The sequence below is a fragment of the Melanerpes formicivorus genome, unplaced genomic scaffold (genome assembly GCF_026170545.1).
Source record: "Melanerpes formicivorus ecotype bairdi unplaced genomic scaffold, bMelFor1.0.p_v2 SCAF_2, whole genome shotgun sequence".
NCBI classification, from domain to species: domain Eukaryota; kingdom Metazoa; phylum Chordata; class Aves; order Piciformes; family Picidae; genus Melanerpes; species Melanerpes formicivorus.
Genome location: NW_027142354.1, coordinates 58,099,161 through 58,124,487, shown reverse-complemented (window position 1 = coordinate 58,124,487; position 25,327 = coordinate 58,099,161). Strand labels below are relative to the sequence as shown.

The 25,327-nt window shown below is 42.6% G+C and overlaps 1 protein-coding gene across 2 annotated transcripts in view; it reads left to right on the top strand.

The window, feature by feature from the left end:
- The window catches only part of SPOCK1 (SPARC (osteonectin), cwcv and kazal like domains proteoglycan 1), a 309,361-nt gene that overhangs the window by 150,965 nt on the left and 133,069 nt on the right, over positions 1–25,327 (top strand). For both annotated transcript variants that reach the window (XM_068163062.1, XM_068163053.1), the window contains exon 4: positions 23,288–23,402. In XM_068163062.1, the coding sequence (XP_068019163.1) occupies positions 23,288–23,402 (115 nt within the window). The remainder of the gene's footprint in view (positions 1–23,287; positions 23,403–25,327) is intronic.

Here is a 25,327-nt window from a genome sequence, read left to right as displayed (position 1 = left end):
GGATGACTGCCTTCTGGGAGTGGAATGGCTCAAAGTTGTGACATAGAAACATAAAAAGATCCTGGAGCACTGGCACATCTGCAATAACAACTCCCTTTTAGGTCCAGATGAAAGGGCAAGAAACAGTTCTTTCCCTATTTAATGAATATTTGATGCCTGAGTGGACTGTTGAAGCCTTGCTGGGGTCTCCAGTTGTTCTTGTAAATAATTACAGGCCCAGTGATAGTTATTTCTTGTTAAGTTTTCTTCTACTGCCTCTGCAAGGTTCAGTTTCACCTTTTGAATAAGCCACCTGGCACAGCTTACTTGGTTTTCAAGTCAGCAGAGGTCTATCACACAGACCTGGTGAAAAAATAACACAGGAAAATAGGAATTTCCTTCCTGAATGACATGAACTAGTCCAACATTCCCTTTCTCACAGTGGCTTGAGGCACATGAGCCAGAAAAAATCATGTTCAAATTGTGCAATAAGCAAACAGACAGGACTTTGCTACACTGTCCTTGGGAGGGCACCTCAAAGCCACCTTCAGAACCAGAGAAACTCCCTACAGCTGTAGACAGCAGGGCCAGCAGGAGTGCTACAGAGAAAATGGGACCTTCTGTAGGCAAAGTAAACAGAGATTCTTAATATGGCAGTGAGTGGTTTGGGATCCCAGCAGGCCCCACGCAGAAAGAATAAGTGAACCAGAAAGCAAGCCATGCACAGTCATCCATCACCACTCCATAGAGCCTCCCATTAGGTCTTCTCCTGATCTTTCACAGATACAGGCTTAAGTCTTGAAATATTTAAGCTTCAAAATCTTTTGTGTGATTAATTATGATAGCTCTAAGTACTTCTGCTGTCTGCATAAATGCTCAATCCTTTGGGGACCTCATTAAGTTATTAGCTTCATCTCTTTCCTGTGGCAGTGATTCTGCAGCTCTGTTCAGGAAGGGTCAGCAGGAAGCTCTTGTTTTGCACTTCTGCCTCTCGATTTCCACACAGCAGCCAAAGTCCTGGATTCTGAGCAAGTGAGCAAAGGATGACTGTTTTCCTGGTGCTGGAGCTTGTGTCATATGCACAATTAGCATGCTTGAACAAGAGCATCTTGCGTGCGTGGGAACCGTAAGGGGGCTGATATTTCTTCACTCCTGGACAGCTTGTTTGAACATCCCAGGAGGAAATTGCCCTTGCTGTACCAATAAGCCTTGTCTGTGCTTTTGTCTTGAGAGCAAGCAATGTTGATGCCAGCCTTAATCCTGAACCTTTCCTGTGCAAGCCAATATACAGCGTAAAGCAAAAATCTGTTGCGCTGATGGTGCCTTGTCATGCTGAGAAAGCTCTCTGCAGTGTTTGTTTACCACCTTCCTCAACAGAGGAAAGAGCAAATGGGGCCTTTTTTTTTCCCTCTCTTTTTTCAGTGGCAACAGAGATGCTGCTTTAATGTCATCTCTGTCTCTTCCTGTGCCTGACTGGCTCTTGGAGCCGGCCGTGCTGTCAGGCGGCAGGGATCCATGTTGGGCAGGTGGTGCGCTGCTGACAGTGGAATAGGTTCAAGAGCAGGAGAGGTGGCACCGTGCCTACCTATTTCAAGTCTGTTTGAGGTTACTAAGGCTGATATTAAAGGCTACAGAGAACGAGAAGCTTTGATGAGCCATGGCTTTCATCATTTTGTCACATTTGTTATGAAACCCTCTGGAAGAAGATACCAAAGCTTGTGGGCACAGAGTCCAAAAGAAGATCCAAGAGGCAGCTTCTCAGCTGTGTTACCCCTTCACATACTCCCCTGAATCAAGGCTAAACACTCTAACTTGTGGTAGCTACTGTCCTCCACCTTTTACACTTGCATGCTTCACACTCCCTCACAGGAAATGCCGACAATTGGGTACTTAAATATTTCAGAGTCGTTATTGCCCGGGTCCTGAGCATCACAGCAAGCTCCACTGGTTTAACACTTGGGCTTTTTTCCTGCCATATTTTATCCATCCCAGAACCTGCTGTCAGATAAAATGTAATTTGAAGTATGGTACTTCATTAGATGACTTTACAGTATTACAGCCACCCAAAAGCTTTGATGTAGAAGATAATTAGTAAGAAATTACGAGGAGATAAAGCATGGGTGGGCAGACGAGGCTAATGACTCACAGTCAGCAGAAAGAGAACTGAAGTAGTTTGCTGTCATTAATATCCCAAGCATATTCCTGCTGCATTTCTTCCCCAGATGTGAGAGGAAGACACTGATTCTTGGAGCTAGCAGTTGATTCTAGCCTTCCTGTGTGGCCTGTCAGACAGCTAGCAGTATCATTCTGAAAATCTCAGGTGACTGAAACCAGACTGATTCCAGAGTAAGCAACATTTTGAATGGTTGCATTTCTCCTCAGGCTGGAAGAAGGTTTTTGTTTAAGGGCAGTATTATCCATGTTAAGATGCTAAGCTTCACTGCAGTGCTGATTGGAGCCTCTTTTCAGGCTCTGTCCCCCAGATGAACTCTGCAGCCCAGTCTCTTCAGCCTCTTTCAAACTCACAGCCATTGTTTCAGCAAGAGAAGGGAAGAAATGCTGGAAAGTAGTTATTTATTGTTTAACATTCAGGATTCACAAACCAGTGATTACCCTGTACCAGGTCACACCAACGTCTGTTGGTTTGCATTCGAGGTTGCAAAATGCTTTCAGTTTGGGGCTTGGGTTGGTTTTAAATATTGCTGAAGATGTTTTTGCTCTATGGAGTTCCCAGGCACTTGGCCATTTTCACTTGGGCCCTGTGCATAACCTGGTTCGTAGAGGTAAGGTAGAAGGTGCTGAGGAGGAAATTGTGGTGTATCTTGAAATCCAGGATACCATTAAATCTGCAGATAATGGCCCAGAAGGTAATCCCTTTGGGTCCATTGCTTAAGGAACAGAAATTGAGATCATATTGGTAAGTCAGCCTTAGCCTTCTGCTGAGAATTTCTTTCCAGCTAATCACTTGAGCTCTTCTTGTGTCCCTTTAATTCAACAGAAGGTGGGTTTAAAGTGGAATAATCCTGATGCTAAGGCTGCCCTTACCATTTCCCTTGCAGTTCATCTGTATTCTGTCACAGACTCAAGTTGCAGTTACTGTTTCTTACCCTCACGAAGCTGCCTTGCTGAGGAGTTAGCAGGTTATCAGCTCTTGTAGCTGTTTCTAATCGTTGTGAAGAATCATATCTTCCTCATAAGGCAAGTGATTAATTGTTGTGCCCTTTTTATCAGGGTACAGCTTGCCAGGGCTGTAGCAGCTTTCAATTACAAGCTGTCAAGGTTTGCCTTGGTAGAATCCAGAATCCTTTAGACACACACCACCGTAGTTAGGCAGACTTTTTCACAGTGCAAACTGTTAATATTATCTCCTCACTTATTGTTCCATTTATTTACAAATGAAGACCAAATACCCTCAGTGGAAGGTATGAAAAAATAATAAGAAATTTCATTAGCCCAATACTGAAGAAAAATTTGACACCAGAAGCTTAATGGAAAGGGAAATATATTATCCATTTATATGATTAGAGAATAAGAGCCCTTCAGAAGCCTGAAATAAATGAAACACCAATATGAAATCAGGAATATGTTTTTCATTTATAAAGAGTTCTGAAGCAAGATGCTTTTGTCTTTTCTTAATAGCCTCACTTCAGACTCAATTGTTACAGATTACTGTAGAGCAGCAGCGCAGGCAAAGAGGCAGGAGAACAGTGCCAGTAAAGCCAGTAAAGCAGCAGGGAACTTAACAGAGAATGGCAAACTGATTTATGGCAGAGCATATTGCTTCCTTCTCCCTAAGTCTGTAGGAAGGGTTGTCAAAGGAATTGAGGCAGGACAAGTTCCAGAAGTGCTGAGCATCCCCCAGAATCCTTGGGATGGCCACAATCTGTCCATGATGAAACCATGGTGTTCCTCATGCTCACTGATAGGAGCACATCAGGTAGCCCTGGTACAGTTCTCTTCTAGCCTATGCCCAGGGAAATAAAAATATATGTGTCCCCTGCTGCTATGGGAATTTTCAAGTGGCCTTCAAATTGCTTCCATCTGCCTTTAATGTATGCTCTGTTCCTTCAGATGCCCCTGCCTTAACTCTGTGCTTGACAAGCTCTTTAACCTACTCAGTGGGAATATAGGCTCTGCTTTTGCAAAGATTTACTCAAGAGAGGGAAAAATACAGCCCCTTGGAGTGTTTGCATACATATCAGAAGGATTTGGAGGGACACAAATCTCCTTCTGCAGTAATCACATTTTTGTTGCTATTAGTATAACAAAACAAAAATCATTTTGCATTGTGCTTAGACCATTTGTTTTCCCAAAGGGGACTGTTCATGCCATTAAAAGACTCTTTGCATGTGAAACAAGAGCATAAATAAAAAGACAACAGGGGGAAGAATAAATATTTAGACTGTCAGGACTCAGAGCATTATGGAATTTTTCCCATTATATATATATATTTTTTTTTCCTTCTATCTAGATTTGAAGTAACCAACAAAAAATGAACTTTCATACTGAGGAGGAGCTCTTAGGGGTAAAACCTGCCATGGGGATATGGGGATGCCTGTGCCAGTCCTAACATCTTCTGATCCAGTTCAGACTTGAAGAGTAGTTGTTGGAAGGCATATTTTTCTGTCCAGCACACTTTGAAGGGATCATTAACTAACACAAACAAACAAACCAAACCAAGCAGCATTGCATGGCAGAGGCAGAAGGAAGGTTGGAAGTTTATTTTAGATTGAAATCTGGAAAAGATTTTTATTCAAGTCTGAAACTTCTCTTTGCAAAATGTCTTGAGCACCTTAAATGTTAAAGTCATGTGTGCTCATAGGACTTCTAAGAGAGGAAATTGTCTGTTCATGGCTTCAGCAACACAGGTCTCTTTCTGTTGCTGATGTCCATTATCCTAACTGTAGTCCAACCTCTATGATTTGTTCTTGCCACAAGAATTCCGCTTACCTGTTCTCATTCTTTCACCTGTTGATACTTGTCCTTTCACTTGTTTCTTATAGGGAGCACAGTCTGGGTGTGAGTGACTGCTCTCCTTTTTTGACTTGTGAATGTGTGGGAAATTCTCCCCAGGCCCAGCAACCTTTGCAGCTGCAGGGAATTTTCACATCCCAGTGTGGGGTGGGGATTTTTTTGGTTGGGTTTTTTTGGTTGGTTGATTGTGGTGGTTTTTATTTGGTTTGTTTGCTTGTTTGGGGTTTTGGTTTGGTTTTTTATTTGTTTGGTTTTGGTTTTTTGTTTGGCTTTGTTGGGTTTGTTTGGTTTTGTTGGGCTGTTTTGTTTTGTGTGGGGTTTTTGTTGTGGGTCTTTTTGGGTTGGTTGGCTTTGGGTTTGGTTTCTTTGATGGTATTTGTTGTTTTTCTTCTCCCAAGCCCCAGTGCAGCCTGGCAGGCACCATGCTATTTTTGCTTGGCTGGCAGTGCAAGACGTTGTGTGCTCTGAAATGGCTTCACAGTGCATCTCAGCAATAGATCAGCAGGGAGCTCCGAGATGGGGAGCGCAGCCTGCATCTCCTCGAAGATTTACTGTGTCGTATTCAGGGCTCTATTCACATTGCTGTGAATATACAGGGATTTTTTCCTTGTCTACAGCACATATAAAATAATCCTCTCTTTAATCCTGTCGGTGCCAGTCCTTCAGCTATCCAGCAGAGGCCACTGTCCCGGTGACGGAGCTGCTGCTCCTCTGTGGTTGCCTCCAGAAGCTTCCAGCTGTTGCAAATAGAGAGTGCAGCACACGATTTGGCTAATTCGAGATGACAGAGAAGCACATTTCAGTGAGCTGGCACAGAACTGGCAGCCAGAGAGACGAGAGTTCTCTCTAGCTCTGCCTTCTAGTTTCCGTATTTCCTCGCCAAAGGCTGATCAGCCTCCTGCTTTCATCTTCCCAGAGGCTGAAGTGCAATTTTGTAAGGTTCTTGAAGGATTACTGAAGACATTTAAAATCTTCCTAAGGTGCTAATAATGTTAGGCTGTATCTAGCAGAACAAGTTGCTAACTCTGATAGATAAATTCAGTATAAAAGCTCAGGTTAAGAAAGTTACTGTGATTTATAGAGCCTGAACAGGGAGTCCATAAAGCTGCTTAGCAGGCTTTGAAACCTCCATACCCCAAAGACATGGACAGGTCCTTAGGTACAGGGCTGAGCATGCTGCTTCTTTAATAAATAATTATGGGACCTGTTGATGTATTTGCTGGCTACATTCATAGCATGAGTGCCTTTGGAACTTTCTTTTGGTGAGTAATTGGAGGTAATATACTCTTCTCTTTCACTTCCTCTAAGGAACCCACGTTAAAATTGCCCAAATGAAATGGCTGAGGTACAGAATTTATGGACTCTTCACAAGTAAATTGTGTGAGACACCCTCTAGTTGAAGGGTTTTTCCCCAGTAACGTTGTTAGTAATTAAGTATTTTTAATGGCATTGCTTCAGTAAAACAGGAGCCAGCCAAAGCTGTCTCATGCTTTGTCCCTGTGGATTATTGCAGCATCAGTAGGATGCATCATCACAGCAGCAGGGACTCATCTATCTACATTTAGCTGTCTGTTACTATGGATCTGATTGTCTGGGTTCTGTTTCTCATTGGTACAATAAATAGATCCTCTGGGGTGCAATTCATCTCGTATTCAAATAGCTGTCAAAAAAAAAACCCAAGCCAGAGGAATAGTTAGGGTTTAGATGCCTACAGTGTGGGAATCTAACATTAACTGAGATGGTTTCCCACCTGCTGTGTTCATGTCTTGACACTTTGATGTTAACATAATTTCCCAAATGGCAGTTGTCAAACACTGGAGAGTTTTAGAGTTTTTTAAACTGAATGGAAGTGTGAGTGAGCCAAATTGAAGTGACAAAAATGTTTACATTCTGAGTTTAGTCTCTCAAACAGAGCATCCTGCACTTCTGTATTTAGACCCTTTATACAGGCTGTAAGGAAGCACAAAACACAATTCATTATGGGATTGCACTCCTTATACATGAAATCAACACCAAGCATTTCAAATTGCCTCAGCTGTTAAAAAGAATGCTTTGGGTTTAACCTGTGTTACTGCAGTGGCAGTTCCCTCCCTGTCAGCCCCTGCACAGAAAAGCTCTGTGTAATACTTTCCCATACAGCAGATTTCTTGCAGCAGGTATTCAGCCAGCCACCCTGAATAAGAGTTTGAATTGGACAAGAGTTAAGCAGTCCCAGCTTTGCAACACACTCAGTATGTGTTCATCAGTACTCAAATTACTGTCTTTAGTATTTGTTACCTTTTAGAGAAGTGCATCATCTCTGTAAACAGTTTAGAACCTTGAATGCTGAATTCTGGCAGCCTGCAGTTGCCACCTAGTATCATATTCGCCTGTGTAGAACTCATATGTCATGTGTAGGACTCATATGGAAGGCTAAAACCAGGAGACTACAGGAAAGGGAAGATGCTGAGATTAAACTTCCTATTGTATCAGTGTCCCATGCAAGGGCAGTGCCATAGAATCCAAGCTTGCTCTTGTGTTTCTTAAGTGGATTATATAGCAATATCTAATGTCTTGTGTCTCACCAGGACGTTGCAGCAGTAGCATACTGCTTACAAGCTAGTACTTGACAGATCATCTGATCAATGTGTTTTCCCAGTTTCCTAGCCAGTGACTACTGTAAGGATTCTCTACAGCACATTACATTTGAAACTCAGAATTCTGAAACACATAGAATTAGAAAACTGATCCCAAGAATGTTAATTAGGGCAATATCCTGAGTGATTGGGCAGCATTAGCCACACATTCTGTCAGCCTCTAATAATCTGAGGTTCTTGGGAGTGAAAGTTCAATTTGTATTAATGAGGGACATCGTTCTTTATGCTGCACATCAAGATGATAAAATGTGTATTCCTTGACTAGACTACAGGTCAGGAACAGAAGGAATTCAAGAGCTCTCAAAATAGCAGTCTGGCTTTACCTGCCACAGCTCAACTCTGTGCCATGATGCCATGCTTGCTGTGTTTGATATCTGCTTAGCCAATTTGGCTATCTATATATTAATGTCAGTGAAGGACCATCCACCTTCAGCAGATGCTGAGAGCCAGTACTGAAGGCTGCACACATACTAACAGCCATGCCTGTATAGATTCTTCCATGTTTAAGGAACCTATTATGCCTAATAATTATCTTGACTGTTATTGACTGTTCAGCTTGCATTAAAAGACCTGATATGGTACTCTTCCTTTACAGAAAAAAACAAATCACAAAGATTTGTGGGCCATTTAAAAACCTATAGGGCATGAAATTGATACTGTGTGAGAAAGAAAGAAAGGAATTCCCTCATTAGGTCTTGCACATTAGTCCAAAGGCTGTTGCTGTAGTTCTTGTGATATATCCTCACAGATCATTTATACCAGACCCACACATGGAATAATGCATTAAAATACTGATAGTCCTTTTAATTGTTGTTTAATGTCTTCCCTTGTTTGGTTTGGTTTGGTTGGGTTGGGTTTTTTTGGTATGCATCTGTATTGTTTGTGAAAGAGCAAGGGATGATTATGCAAATAGCTGAATTAAGTACCCTGCACTGAAACTCTGACTCCCTGCTTCCAAATTGTGAAGCATCACATGATGGCCCTCAAGCATTGCGGGCAGAATTGCATTTTTATTCTGTTGTGGATGAGCTTAGTGATACTGAACACGAAGACTACCTCTGTGGCAACAGTAGAAGCTGCTCTGATGGTATTTCTTTCCAAGGCTTGTGATATAGTCAGCTGGACTCTAACTTACCTGCTGCATAGGCACACTGGTTTGCACAGCTGTTCCCCATCTCTATAACTTAGTGAAGAAAATTATTTTACTATCCAAAGTGTTGAAAAAGAACAGAACATGAAGCTCTTGGTTAGTGTTTTCTCGCTTGGCACATCCAGCTTGCCTACAGTCTTTGCTCAGACGTGACTTAGAACAGATGAAAAGTTTGAGTTGGGTTTTCTGGCAGTGACTCTGTTCTGCAAAGTGCTATGAAATCAGCTGGGAAAATCATCTTGCCCAAATTATAAATGCAAATTTGGTCATCATGTCAGACAAATACATTCTCTGTGAGCAGGTTTCAATGTTTGACTGTGGTAAAAATCAAGCTAAACTCATTTTCCAGTTGAGTTGAGCCCAAGTAACCTGGGGGCTATTGTAAACCCCAGAGGGTTAGAGAGAAGGAATCAGAAGAGAGCAGAGATACTCCCTCACTGTTCATCCTTCTTCCTCTATACCCTGCTTCACCTTCTTCTTGCACTAGAGAAGCCCTCTTTGTGGTGATGCACTCCACTGAAATGTCAGTTAAAAGCAAACAGAAATGTATTCTGCAGAAGAAGCAGTGGGATGGATAAGTTGTGCTCAAATACAGTTTCTGTTCCCTTAGCATCACTGTGCTTTGGTATAAATGGAAATGGTTTGTTTCTCCTTAAGACTAAAGTCACAGTTACACTGCTGCTGTCACCTGGCTCTCATTTTTCAGCAAGGATCTTGTACCTGGCATTATTTGGTATTCCCTGCAGTCTGAGATACACTGCTTATCTCTTGGGTTTTCCACATTGGCTTGGAATGCTGAAGTCCAGAAAGGAGTTGCAGTTGCAGGCAACCTTTGCATCTCGTCAGATCAAACTGCATAAAGTGAAATCATTTAGAATTAGAGCAGTGCTCCCTCCTAGTGTCCTTCCCTTTTCCCATCTCCTGCCTCCAAATCACTGTAACACAGCTTCCTGCTCTTCACATTATTCTTGTCTCATATTTGAAGCAATAGCTCCAGATCTGTCTAGAGATGGATCAGACAAGTTGACTCTGGAAATATTATATATGTTCCCTGAGAGGGAGAGAGCACAGCCCAGTTTCCAATTCCATTATTACTCTGTGTTTGAATTATTCAGCAGTACTGATACACATGGTTCCTTTTTAATAGAACTCTGGTTTATCTTTCTTCTAATAGAAAGTAACATGTGCATCAGGAACCCTGCATAATTCAGCCTTACCTCATAACTCAGGCAGCTTACACTTTTCTAAGGCATTTCTCGCCTAGGGTTCCAGAAATCAAGCAATTCTCTCCTGAGCAGCTGTTCCTCCATTGTGGAAGGGGATTTCAGCTGCCCTGCTGAGCACCAAGTTACAGAATTTGCTGTTGTATTGCCTGAGGCTCTTTCTCTGTGGGAAAAGGACAAAACAACATTTGAGTTATTCCAGACAGTTACTCGAGGAACTGTTCAAACTTTAATTCTTCATAAAGGACCTTCTTTCAGGATAATTTGAGCAAAGTACTGGCAAGAGAAATGGCATTTCTCCTCTCTCAGACGAGATCTCCATCGATGTGTGATTTCCTGAGGAACATAAAGCATTTTAATTAAACTCTGCATCCATTTAAAGCCTTTTAAACACTGCTTTGTGTGCTTAAAAATGATAATCAATCACTTATCAAAAGTCCTATCAAGATGCCCTGGAATGCATTAATGAGACTAGAATTTTCACACTTGCCAGAGAACTGTAAAAAGAAATCTTCAGAGTGTGTTGATTTAGCAGCAGCTTTCCAGAGGTGATCTTTTGTTGTTAAAGATTAATTCTGAGGTCTCAAAACCGAGAGAGGATCTGCAGACTGTGTGAATTAATGGTTGATCATCAATTTCCACACTTGTGTAGCAACTGAAGTGTAGCAAGAAAAAGAACTTGTAGAAATAACCCAATATTGGATTGTTTTCTTCTGTCTGCATCATTCTGCAGGGCCATGCAAGTTCTGTAACTTCATCATTTCCTTGCTGTTGTACCACTAGGTACTTCTGAATTGCAATGCTAACACTCCTTGTGATCACTTGCTGGAAGACATTTCCCAATCTGCTTGTTCCACTCCTGAGGTTAGCTGCTGTGTTTTTACCCTTTCATTTCATCCTGTGCAGAAAAGTCATCAATCTCCTGTTGTTTAGAAACTCTCAGTCTCAAATGTCTGCCCTTGGCCCAGCTCCAGCCATTCTTGCTCAATCCCAGAAGAGTAAATTTTACCAAATTATTTTGCAGTTGATGAATTTTCATCTTGATTTCTTTTGCATTTGCTCTGTGCAGTGGAGCTCTGTGTCCAGTTCGGGAGCCCCTAGCACAGGAAGGATCTGGAGGTGCTGGAAGGTGTCCAGAGAAGGGCCACGAGGATGAGCAGAGGGCTGGAGCTGCTCTGCTATGAGGACAGACTGAGGGAGTTGGGGCTGTTCAGTCTGGAGAAGAGAAGGCTCCATGGAGACTTTATTGTGGCCTTCCAGTATCTGAAGGGGGCTACAGGAAAGCTGGGGAGGGACTTTTGAGGGTGTCAGGGAGGGATAGGACTGGGGGGGATGGAAAAAAAACTAGAAATGGGTAGATTCAGATTGGATGTCAGGAAGAAGTTCTTCCCCATGATGGTGGTGAGAGACTGGCACAGGTTGCCCAGGGAGGTGGTGGAAGCCTCATCCCTGGAGGTTTTTAAGGCCAGGCTGGATGTGGCTGTGAGCAACCTGATCTAGTGTGAGGTGTCCCTGCCCATGGCCATGGGGTTGGAACTGGCTGATCCTTGAGGTCCCTTCCAACCCTGACAGTTCTATGATTCACTGATTTTCACAGCTTCTGTTAAACTCATGCTAGAAGAAGGAGATGTGGCACTTTAGGACATGGTTTAATAGCCCTGGTGGTGGTAAGTCAATGGTTGGACTCCATTACCTTTGAGGTCTTTTCCACCCAAAGCACTCCTATGATTCTGTGAAGATCTATGTTGACTATACCTTAGAACCAGGCAGGGCAGGTGTTTGTCCTTTCATTTATTCCCCATTCAAACCTCTTCCAGATTATCAATTGCATGACTAACTGATTATCCATAGAGGTGCTCCATCTTTTCCTGCTTAGGTAATTGCTCCCCAAAGCAGTGAGAATTACACGAGGCAACAATCTGCTAAGCAAGGCAGCCCACAGCCACTTTACCCTTGGTGTATTTTCTGCTCTGGTAGGTGATGTGCAAGCCTTGTGGAGGAGAAGCAATTCTCCTTCTGTAGGAGCTCTTTTGGCCATGTCTCATGGCTAAAAACCCTGGAACTTTACAATTCTAGTGATTGCTTTTGACAGCAAATGTAAACCATACACTTAGAAATCTGTGGGGGTATTTATTCCATCCCCAATCCTGAGATGTTCTGCAGAACACTGCCCATCCTGCAAGGTTTTCCACCGTGCTGTCAGGTTGACAGGAGCTGCCTCCACGTGACAGGGCTGACTGAAACTGCTGTCTTTCCATAATGAAATCAGTCTTTGAAAAGTCTTTTATTTTTGTGTTTGTCAGTGCACACTAAAACTAATGTAATATGGAAACAAATCTTCCTCTGTGGATAGGGAAAATGAAGTGTTTTGCCCATGTTTCCATGGAGACAATCAGACTGCCATAAATGAACATGAAACAGCTCTTAGTTCTGCAGAATTTAGTTGGTTTAAAATCATTACATTGCAAGTCATTCACAGGAGTCCTTTGCTTGTGTCCTGTGATGACTTCCAAGAGTCCCAGAGTGATTCCTAGACAGAAAGTATTGCTATCCCCATTTTACCCCATGAAAAGGGGAAGTAAGCATCAAAGGAGCAACTCAGTTATCAAGTCACACAATCAGTAATGGCAGGAAAAAAGGACAACATCGAATCATAGAATGGCTTGGCTTGGAAGACCCCTCTGCCACGGGCAGGGCACCTCCTACTAGACCATGAACATGCCCTTTCCTTCCTGACCCATAGAATGTAGAATGAGGGAAGTGTGCCAAGAGAGGTTTAGGTTGGATATTAGGAAAAGTATTTTTACTGAAAGAGGGGTCAGGCATTGGAAGAGTCTGCCCAGGAAGGTGGCAGAGTCACTGTTCCTGGAGGTGTTAAAAACCCACCCTGACACGACACTTTGGGACATGGTCTAATGGCCATTGTGGTGTTAGGTTGATAGGTGGGCTCAATGGTCTTGATTCTATGATTCTGTGAGTAGGTCAGCCACTGCTCACCTGCTAAGATGCTAAGGACAAGGGTAAAGCTGATAATTCTTCCATGACATACTGGTTCAAGGAATGCTATCCATGTTGTACCTTACTAATTAAGCACAAAACGAGCTCCTGTGTTTATACTCAATGCATGGTAACATTTGGAGTAAATTCATTTATCCTAGCAAACAAGCAGAAAAACTTCCTGGAAGAAGCAGAGTTCTTCTCATTCCCAGGGCTGCATGCCTTATCTCAGTTGAAATTTCAATAGGAGTGTGTAGAGACAGGCAGGGTGCCTGGCTGGGAGCTGCTCTGACTGTAACCACATTGACAATCAGTCTGCCTGCAAAGAGAGCAAACTCCTCAGCCTTGCAGAGAATTCAGACCCTGAATTTTATTGCTTGCCTGGCTCTCCACAATGCTGTGTTAGAAAAGGGCTCTCATTATGCACACTGAGATAGTGGTGTGCAAAAACAGTCATTTGGGCCTTATTTTGTCCTCTTTGCCGGTGGAATTGGTAATAACAGCCATGCCCTTTTGCTTCTGCATTACCTCCGAAAGAATACACATCAGGAGATGTGTTTGTGATTCGTGGTGTTCAAGTGGCATGAAATATCTGTGGGAAGAATGGTGACATTTGATTGGTAGGAGATTTTTCTCAATGAGAACTGCAGAGTTGTTGTTTATTGTTTCAGCTGCTTCTCTCTATGCACAGTTCACAGGACTGCACTTCATTATGGTTTGTAATCAAGACTGGAAAAGGGTTCAGGAGCTCATGAACTAGCTGTCTGAATTAAATCATGGTAATTTTTTCTCCCCATTATATTATTGCTTCAGTTAAAGTAGAAATTACAGCAGCTTCAGAAGTGTTTTCATGACTTATGATGCAAGCTCTCTCTGAGCAAATCAGAATATATGTTTGTGTTATCTGAACTGGGAAGAGTTTCCAATTATGCATGAATAATTTAGACCATTTTCTGAAGAAGGCAGAACCTGCTTTGCTTACACTGGCCTGGGAGGAAAACAATTTGTATGAAATGAAATCTCACAAAATAAATAATAATAAAGCAGAAATAGTCTAGGTCAGTTCACAGGGAAAAAATAATACCCAGCATTTCACCATAACTGCAGGATTGCTATGTCCAAGTACTCTGAGATCTCAAAGTTCTCTTCTACAGAATTTCTTTCTTTTTAGTAGTGATTTGAAGTCCTTTGTAAGGCCTTGATTTGAAAACATCCTTGTAGCTTGCATTTTCAGTATTTCCCCAGCAGCAATGAGAACAAAACCTTCCTGGCTTTGGGAGAGCGAATGAAAAGCAAAGTTCTGTTCTGGTGCTGGGATCTGGAGAGGGCAGGGAACCAGCTGATATTTCAGGATCACAGATATGGAAAGTGCAGCCTCAGCTTCTTCCAAACTACAATGTGACTTACAATCGTTTCACAAGCTGTCAGCAGCTAGGCAGCTCTTCCCACGTGGAGATCCAAGTGCTTCCTGTCTCTTTTGCTTCCACTCATTGGCCAGAAAACTGAGCTCAGAAGCCTGAGGGACTTTATTGCATCCCAGAAGAGGTAGGGCTGGGTTTGGAGGCAGCCAAGGGGCAGCGGGGGTCAGCAGTGGTTCTCCTGAGCCTTGCCTGCTGTGGTGGAAAGCTGGTGGAGTGGAGATGACTTGGAGGAAGTATCAGGATGCCTGGGGGTAGAGACACCTAACTGCCTGGCTATGGGATACCTTTGAAAAGCAAGCAGGGAGCTGAGCCTGACCGAAGGAAACAGTCAGCTTCTCAGCTCTGCTCCTCTGCTAAGATCTTCTAAGACAGATGCTGCAGAGCTGAGTCCTCCCTGCAGGGCAGAAGCAGAAGTTTCTTCACTTTATCATGTTCCACCAACTAAAGATTAGAGCAGTCTTTTGAAGCTCTACACTTCCATCTCAGGAAGCTTGACACTGGATCACCCTGGGGGGTTTTAGGGCTCAAACAGAAGCTGTAGAGCTGCTGTCAGTAAACATATGCCAAAGCCCTGTGAGTCCTGGAGGATGGGGATATTTTTGTACCTTCTCTACCTCCTGGAATTAATAATTGAGTGGAACATCTGACCAATGTCCTTCTGTCTGTGGGGTGTTTTGATTTGGTTTGTTTTCAGCTTACCAGGGTCTGCAGAAACATGCTCCTAGGTATGACACATACAAAGCACAAATTGCTGTGCAGTGGAAGTGCTTGGAATTTAGGGAAGCATTACAGCACAGCTGCCAGGCCAGACTTCCTTAAACTGGTGTGGGGGCTCCATGTCTGCCCCTTGGTTGGACTTTTGCCTTGCAGGAAGGGGAGTTTGTGAACAGGGCACCTAAAGTCAGCTGAAAAACAGAGCAAGTACCTACCTGAGTTTGACAGCTGCTTGTTTCCAGTGGGTGTTTGATGTTTGGCTCTTCAAATTCAAGATAAGGGGTTAAGAAGATAAATGTATTGGCAAAACATAACTAAGTAGTCACAATATTTAAAACCTGGCCCACTGTAGGGAAATATTTGAGATATATTTGCAGCATATATTGAGATACACCTACCTAAAATGATGTTGAAATGAGCTGGGGGTTGGTCACTTCTTCAGAGTGACCACTGACAGGGCAAGAGGAAAGGGCTTAAAATTGCACTGGGGGAGATTTAAATTGGATAGTAGGAAAGATTTCTTTCCTGCAAGAATGGTCAGGCATTGGGACAGGCTGCCCAGGAAGGTGGTGGAGTCACTGTCCCTGGTGGCTATAAAAAATCCTTATAAACATAACATTTCAGGACATGGTGTAGTGGGCAGGGTGGTGTTGGGTTGATGGTTGGACTCAATGATCTTAGAGGCCTTTTCCAACTGAAACAATTCCATGATTCTATAAATCATAGTAATTCATTGTCAGAAATAACTCTTTAACAAACCAACTTTGGCCTTGTCCATCTCTTCACTGGCTTCTAGCCAAATACCCACCTTGACGGTTGTGCTTATCACATTCATCAGTGGAAGCACATTCCCTGATTTACAGTCCTAGGTTTATTTTCTTTTATTTCCACTGCCCCAGATTTCTGTGTATTTGTCAGGGAAATTCATTTAAATCTTTGGGTCCTTACCCTTCTGCTTCCAAACAGAACTCTGTATAGTCCTTTGAAGCATCTTTTGCTGTGGATGGCCCTCAGCAATGTCAAAGGCAATTATCTGTCAGCTATAATAAATGATTTTTGAAAGTGCCTATAAAAATTAAACTAGCTGTTTCTATGCACTGTACCAATGTCTTCAGCCACTCAAATGTTAGAGTGCTCCAGAACACAACTCCACCGAAAGCCTGGGCCATGATGGAATAAGTGCTGACAGTTTGAGATGTCACTGTTTAAGTGCCTGGAGAAATTCCATTTACTGAAAATAATTCACATACATGTTTGAAACATTCAGGCCCAGGGTAATTAATTTTCAGCTGAATTGATTTCTGTATGCAAATTGCTCTGAGTAATTACACAGAGAGGGAGCATGCAGAAGAGAGAGACTTAAATATCTGAGCTTGTTAATCGAAGACATGTTCTCCCCTAGACTTGGGGGAGGGCTAACACCAATTTTCTCCCTAATGAAGCAGAATGATTTATGCCAAGATTTGCAGAAGCAGCATAAAAAACCGTTGGCAATGATCTGCAATTGATTGGGTGGGGGATGGGGTGGTAGTGATGTAATCTGTTATTAAATAACATTTTAGAATCAGAATTATTGACAATATCAGCTCTGAGAAGGAAAGTTACACTCGGCTGCAATGAACAACATGGTCTCAGCCACCCAATGTGGGCACTTGGCAGCCTTCAGAATTAGAAAATCTAGGGGAAAGGTATAAGCAGAAACCTTCTGACTGGCTGTAGAAGTCCATCACAAACTTCTTTGGTAGCCTTGTTCATACAGGAACAGTGGAGTTGTTCCACATGCATTGGGTGGAGTTTACCTTTGGAGCATTTAAAACTACCTTGTTTACACAGGGAAGCAGAGCAAGGTTCACCTGAGTGCTCTTTAAGTTAGTGTGCATGCCCATGGTCACCTTAAGAGAGAAAGCATAAATTCATCATCTACTGATGAGCAGAAGCTGTAATTCTGTGAGCAGTTTGTGATCTACTTCAATCAACCCAAACAGTCTTTAGCGGTCACACGTTAGCTTTCATGTTGAAACCATGCCCTTTAACTAGCAAAAAACCAAAGGCAAACCTTGTAGAGATTCTTATTATTTCATTTTTAGGCTGCTGCACGACTCTTGCATGTTTGCTATGGAATGGTTTGCATGGAAGGGTACAGGAGAACTACTCCAAGCCACTGCTTAGCTGCTTTGATCACACTTTGTCACTGGCTGTCACCATGATGTAAGGGCAAACAAGATGCTGATTTGTAACATTGCCTCTCTGATTTGAAGCTTGATGAGAGCTGCCATTTGAGCTTCCTTTGAGAAAGTCAGGGTTGTTTGGCCTGGAGAACAGAAGGAAGGCTCCAGGGAGACCTTAGAGGAGCCTTCCAGTATTGAAAGGAGGCCTAGGGAAAAGATGGGCAGGGACTGTTTTCAAGCAGTGTAGTGATAGGGCAAGGGGTAACAGTTTTAAACTGAAAATCAATATGCTTAGATTAAATATTAGGAAGAAATTCTTTACTGTGAGGATGGTAAGACACTGGCACAGGTTGCCTGGAGAGACTGTGGATGTCCCACCCCTGGTGGTGTTCAAGGCCACGTTGGATGGGGCTTTCAACAACCTGGTGTCCTATGGCAGGGAAATTGGAACTAGACGATCTTGAAGGACCCTTCCAATCCAAACTGTTCTGTGATTGTGGGATTCATGCTGCATGGGGAGGAAGCCCAGTGAGGAGTCAGCCCTCTGCTCCTGCCTGCCCAGACCCACTTGCACTCACAGATTTCTCATCCTTGTGCCCCAGCTGCTGCCTTATACAGCCAGGAGCTGTCTGTGCTGCTTTCCTTGTGCTTGCTTGAGTATTGCTGGAATCAAGGAATAGATAATGATATTGAAATACACACCTATAATGTAATGCATCATTTAATTGAGAGGCTTTGTTTTATTATCAATCTCTTTTGTCTTAAAATATGCACTAGGATCTCTGCATTGAAGACAGCAGGTCTCATTTTCCAGTTCATCATACCTTTCCCAACAGATGTTCTTCTTTGCTCTTATAGTCAAAACAGTTCCAAGGGGATTGCATAAAAGCAACTGCTCTTGACATTTCATTATGCAGAAGTATTTTTGTCATTGAGTGATCATAGTACTTATTGTCAGGCAGTTCTGCAAACAAAAACCCCAATGTTTACATAATGCCATTTCTGTTTGATTGCGTAGCTTCTTTCAGCTCCACTAAGCAGCGATGAGTTTGAAATTACTCTCTTCCCCCAAACAAATGGTCATAAAACCAGAATCAAGCTCATAAATCTTGCTGTGAACTAGTTGCACAGTTTCTGCAGGATTACACATCCATTGCTGCAAGTCACTGGAAGTATTTATTTGTTATCACCCTCTTAAAGTCAAGTGTGTGAAAAATACATTTCCTCCGTGGTGATTAACGCAGTGACCCACAGCTGCAGCACAGAGAGCCACAGCCTCACACAGCCACTGCCACTGGCTGAGCTGAAGACTTTCCTGCGGGTCATAAGTCTTCTTGGTGTGTGGTAATACACACAAATAGGGAATACAGCAGAAAAGTATCTCAAAGGCTGTGATTAGGTCTTTGTCCAGCACCAATTCGTATTGCAAACTCCCAGCCCCTGGAGAATGGTGCAGGGAGGGGAGAGGAAAGTGTTCGGTTCCTAAGTGAATGTTCTCTGGTCTGCCCTGTGGGGTTGGCAAGGGAAGGGATTTGGGATTCAATTGCTGTTTGTAATCCTTTTAGTATTGGAAAGAGATATCACCATACCATTAGGAGGCTGTTAATGGTCTGATGAAATCCCTGGTGTTTATTGCTTACCAATTATTCTGCTATCTCCACAATAATACCCACAAAGATTTATAGTTTTATGAGGGAGCTTAGCTTGCTGTGCATAATAAGAGCTTGACCAGAAAAAGAAATTCAGGTCTTTTGTCTCTTAATGACAGGAATTCTGATTCTGCTGTAATGTATAAATGGGCTTAGCAAAGGTTTTGGGTCACTGGGTGCATATGAAAGCCTTTCCCCTTTGCAGGGCAATCAGCTGACCTAAAGAGCACAATTCTCCTACAAAAATGTGGTGGCCAATGAAGCAGAAATTTATCCCATCTACACACCTCTTCACTTGTACTCTGCCAGGCAGGAAGAGACATCCCAGCTCAGAGTACCACAACAGCTGGCCAAAAAGCCAAATGCCAGCAGCAGAAACATCTAGGTGTTAAGGGAGGAAGAGTAAGACTTTAGAGCCCAGATAAAAAGCCAGAAATTCTGCATTTTCTCAGGATAAAAGCCCTCTGAAAATTGTTATACTGAGAGAGGTGCAGTACTGTATTTCCCTGCCTTTCAGCCAGCTGTCTCCTGGGATGGATGCTTCCCTTGGAGGTCAAGCGTACAGGGATTTGAACAACATGGGAGAAGCTCAGGACAGGAAGCTATGGAGCTGAACTGGGTGGATGGAGTGGGTTTGCATCAAGGGATTTATGTTCATTTAAAACCTCTAATTCCAATGCTGGCTGGACATACATCCTTTCAAAAAGATTTGGACAATCTTCAGCCACTATCAGGTCAGATTAACTAACAGCATCAATTCCACCATGAGACCCAGTCTAAAGAAGAAGTGGGAAAATCCTCACATATCAGGGCCAAGTTTTAGGTATTTGTGTTACTACTGTGCAGGCAGACATGAGTAACTAAGTGCAGAGTCTCTGGCATAGGAAAGGGATGGCTGTAGTTTTCCCTTCAAGCTGATAAAATAACATCTTGATAATAAAAAACTCTTTTTATCACTCCTCTCCCCCACTTTCATTTCTCTGTTGGTACTTTTGGCTCTTCATTTTCAAAGATTTCATACTCATTGCTGTAGGACAGAAAGAACCGCGATGACAAATGTGGTTGTTACGTTTCATCTTATTCCCAAGGGTCTTTTCTTCTGCAGATGATGAGCATCTGCTCCTAGTCATGTAGAAATCTGATTAACAAAGCATGATCTTTGATTAGCATATTTCAGAAATTGTTTCTTATTATGAGCCCTCCTTAGGGCTTGTGTTGCTTAGCAGTAGAACAACCTCCCGAACTTATTTAACATGTTCAGGAACTTCACAGACACACAAATCCCTCTTTTGACCTTTTATCTTCGTAGGGATCATGCATTCTGCATAAGGGGAAGCTCAAGAAATAATAACCCACGTCATGGAGGGGTTTTGCTGTCCTCTGTCAAAGCCCCCAGCTTTGCTCCTCGTTAATAAACTTCCTTGTCCTGTTTGGAACCATACAAAAGGCTGCCTGTAATGAATAATAAATGAAGCTGCTATACTGTGCTCCATTTAAGAAATCATCCTTAGCTTTTCCACCATGAATGAAAAATAATTCATCCAACACACAGATGGGAAAACACTGTTATTGTTGTTATTATTATTACTGGTAGTATTACTATTATTAGTGGTAGTATTATTAGTAGTATTATTATTACTACTATTATTATTGCTACTACTATTATTATTATTACTACTATTATTATGACTACTATTATTATTATTGGCAGCATTATTATTCTTTTCAGCTTTTAAAGGCAAGACACTGAGGCAGAGAGAAGTTGAGGCCTGATTTAAAAGGAAACAGTGACCAGAATTTCCAGCCACACCTTTTCCTGTTCCCCTGCATCAGACTGATGAGCACTCAACAATGTTTTCCTTTCCTGACACCCTTTTAATTGCAGATTCCTTGACAGTTGTGTTTCTTTTAACAATAATCTAGTGTGATGCTATTTCAGAACATCCATGCTTCAGAAGTTGTGGTGGGTTTAAGCTGTGCACTTTTATTGCCTTAGAAGACCTAAGGAGTCTCAATTAGAGTAAATTTTGCTGGGGAAAAAAAGAAAAAGCAGCTAAATATTGAAAGTATGCATGATGACACACATGGGCCTGTATCTTGCTTCTCCTATTTATGCCAAGCTAGCACTGACTTTCAAGGCTAAACCCACATCCTGATAGAAAACTGAGCACAAGGCCAGAGAATGCTCTCCAGCAACGCTGGCAGCTATTAGCCCTGGGCTCCTAGCCAGTTTGTACAAGGGTTTCTGTCGATGCAGCACTTAGAATTAAGGATGTGTCACCAGCACAATCAGACAGTGTGCATGTGCTCCAGGAAAAGAGCAAGGCCAGCTGCAAGGGAGCAAAATTTCTGGCCATTAAATTATTTTTGTGTGGATGTGACCTTTGAATTACATCAGCCCACTGAACCTGTGGTCTGCTGACCCTTCACGCTCCAAGTGGTGCTTACTTATTAAATGCTTTGCAGGAGGAAGGCATCTCACTCTGCTTTGCACTTTGAGAATCTCTAGGTAGACAGCTAGGTAAAGAAATCGTTGGTTGTCACTTCAATCCCTCTCAAATACCTGCCTCAGTCTTTAACTTGGTCTCCAGTGAGAGTAAAGTAAGAGGATTAAGGATATATCTCACTTGTGTTCTGGGAATGTAAGGAGCGGGGGATGGCTTAGTACTGATGTGTCTGTTAGTCTTAGAAAAGACACCAAAAGTTAAGAGGAAAACAGCCCTGAAAAGCCTTTGGTTGTTTTGGTGGGACAGAGCCTGGCCCCTCAAATACCACCTGTGTGTTTCCCTAAGGGCAGCTCACTGGATGCTGATACCTTGATGTTTATGGTGTAGGAAACAGATGCTCTTTGCTCCTTCCTTGCTCACTTCACCTTTTCTATCCATTTGAGTGGATTTAAAAGAAAAAGCTTTTAATGCTTCGGGATTGTGTTTATGTGTTTCCCCTGTCTTGCACCAAAGGCATTCCACTACAGAGACCTGGACCAATGAAGCTCAATTGTCCATCACAAATGGGTAATGGGTGTTAATGTGGGATGAGTTGTAGCATGGCCGTTTAAACCAACACTGAGCAGCTGCAGCACTTCAGCACTGCAGGAGAACAGAAGAATTCTCAGCTTGTGGGAGGTGCTTTTGCTGTCACAACAAAGACTTTTGGTACAGAGCAAACGGAAACTTTTTGTACTTCGAACAGCATCCTTTCAAAGTTTCTCTGATCGTTTATTAAAAGTGAGAAACTCAGTCGTCAGAATGTGTGCTCAGAGCTTTATACAGTCCCCAAAATGAAACTGAGAGTTGCCCATTTCCCAGAGTGGCCCATTAGGTGAGGAGGGAGGCAAGAGGTAAAATGGGATTTGAAGACACATTGAAGAGGGAGAGAAAGTCAAATCCATGGCAAAATAATGTGAAAGGAAAGCTTCTCTAAAACTCACTTCTTAAACTATAGTGAAATTTCTCTCTCTGCCTGTGACTTGGGAAGTATTCACAGAACCATTTTTTGAGTGTTTGTAACTCATCCTGGCAGAGAAGTCTTATTGCTGATCTTTAGAAACATCCTTTTGTAAGAGAGTGAATTTAGATAGATAGCCTTTCAAATGGCACTCGATTGCACAGAAGTATTTATAAGCAATTTTCCCAGGTGGGATCAGGGCTCTAATGGGAGCTGTATCAGCACAGCTCTGAATCACTCCACTCTTTTTGTTCCAAAGATTACCAAATCACCACTCATATAAGGAAGCAGTCTAGAGAAATTTGGCAGGAGCAGACAGGCTTGCACAGTGGCAAGTCTGCCTCTGTTGAGCTTCTGCAGGGACAAAGGGACTGCTCCAGTGCCTAATGCACCAGCATCTCCTTGCTTCTGTGGAGCTCCTGCCTCCACTGGGACAGAACCATGGAATTGTTTAGGTTGGAAAAGACCTTCAAGATCAAGTCCAACCCTTAACCCTATTCCACCAAGTCCACTACTGACAAGGGAGAATACATTAAATCTCAATTAGCTCATAGTACACAACAAAGCACAGCACATTAAGCATCAGATTTGCTCAGCCAAGGATCAGGTGGTTTGCCTCAAAGCTCTGTGCTTGCTAAGTGTCTTGGGGACTGAGAAGCTTTGTGGTGAAGTGCAGGCACTACTCTGTGCTCTTGTACTGAACTGCACCCATTAAATGCAGCTCATCTCACAGTGTTTTGCATCACTTTGGGTACTAAGCATGATTATCCAAGACCAAACCTTTGACATCCTAGAAGATGACAGTGTATTTATTCTTTCAGCTGGGGGAGTGTTCATTCAGCCTAAGCAGTTGTCATCTGTTAACCAAGAGGTAACTTTCTGTGCACTTCTCACTTTCTTTCTCAATGTCTGTTTTTTTTTCTTCATAGCCCTTGATCCATCCAAGGATCCATGTTTGAAGGTGAAGTGCAGCCCACACAAAGTGTGTGTCACCCATGACTATGAAACTGCTATTTGTGTCAGCCGCAAGCAGCTGGTGCACAGGTAAGGGAACTTAATATCCTTGAAGAGTTTGATGAGAGGAAGATCAACCCCCCCCATAATTTAAAGCCTTGCCTTTAAAGTTTAATTTTCATTTGTTTCCAAAAAGTCAACAGAAATCTTTTACTATTTATCACTGAGGCTGTTCCAAAAGGACCAACAGGAGCACGGAGTGCAGAAAGCTCTCCCACTTCTGGGAGTGGCTCTCTGCCCCCAGAGAGCAGTAACTATGCATATTTTACAATCTGAAAAGCTGGCATGTGAAAACATGGTGTCAGAGACATCTACAGTTCCAGTAACATCATTAGAAGCAATTAAAAGCAGTTTAATGAAGATTTTTAAAAGAAAACACAGCAAACTTCTGCTTAAATTTGGGAAAGACCATGAACAGTATTGTTGGAACTCTGTAGAGCCTCTCCCTGGGGAGTCACATAATTGCAGAAAGCTCCAGATCTGATTGCTGAATGATGGAATTGAGAGCAAAGGCAACAGCTAATGTGTTAAAAGCTGTGGACAAGAGGTTCAAATTACTCCACAGCACTTTCCTGAGAGCCACTTTTGAGGATCGAAGCAAAGCTTACTGAGCATAGTTTGAGATTTGCTACAGACAGTCAGGAATTGAGAAACTTCCAAACAAATCAAGAGAAAACAAACTAATATTGTTCTGTTTTGGAAGAAGCAGCAGTACAACCAGTAAGGACAGGGGTCTTGGGTATCCCCAGAGTCTCTGAGTCAAGACCCAGAATCAGTTGGTAGTGCATAAGACCCTTAATGGGAAGGTCGTGAGTTCAAGCCTGCAGTGGGCAGTAGTGTCCTCCCTACTCTAGTCATGAGGTCTGTGGTGACAGGCTGGACTCGATGATCTTTGAGGTCTCTTCTAACCCTAGTGATACTGAATACTGAAAGAAGCTCCTCCATTTGCCAGAGATCTTGAACAAAGCCTGCACTCTGTGATGGACAACTCGAGGGGCTCATCTGGGCTTTAAGGAACATATCTTGCTTTGATTACATTGAAGTGATGCATCTGGGGACTGATCTTCAATTTCTCTTCCCTCCCTCCCTGTTTAGTAGGGAAGCAAAAATTTACCTGTAACAGCTCACGTCCCTAAATGTCATTGACAGCTGAGATTGTAGTTCCCCAACTGCTTAAACCACAGTAAATGCAGGATGATCTAATTCCCACGTACTGCTACTAAATCTCCTCTTCTCTCACTGCTACCTGGCTGACAAAAGCTAACCCAGTTAAAAAAAATAGAAAAGAAGAGAAAAAAGATTTCTAATACAAAGTTAATAGTGTCCTGTGCATGAGGCAGTTATGTTTAATCCTTCATTCTCCATATGGAATGAACCCTGGAAGGCTGTTAGGAGCGTGACTGCATGCAGTGCTTCCATTCTAATGGCAGTTTTTGGCAGCATGCAGCTGAAATTTCCTAGTTAAGATGGATTTAAAGCATTTGCATTATATCGTAGACCTGATGATATATAGACAGAGATGTTGAGCCAAATGCTTTCTGAGCTATTTACAGTGTTTAAGGTCCCCAAAGTGGCCAAAATAGTACAAAGCAATGGTATAGAGGAGGAGCTGAATATGCTTTTTTTCCCAGAAACCAGGCTGTGTTTCATGTGATCTCTCTATGGTTCCTCCACAGCCTGCAGCTAACCTTTGAGTAGAGCTCTGGCTATGGAGATGAAAAGTACTGAAAACTTACATTGAAATTCTCCAAGCAATTTCCAGCAAGTTTTGTAATGCTGAAAGAACTACTGCTGATGTGTGATAGTGACACATGTGGCCCCAAAGCGGGTTTTATTCTCAAAATATCCAACTCCCCTGGCCTCAGAGGGGTGACATGTCGATGAGGAGAGTAACTAGGCCAAATTCTCTGCTGATTTCAATCAGTGCAGTGACACCACTGAAGATTTTCATCTTT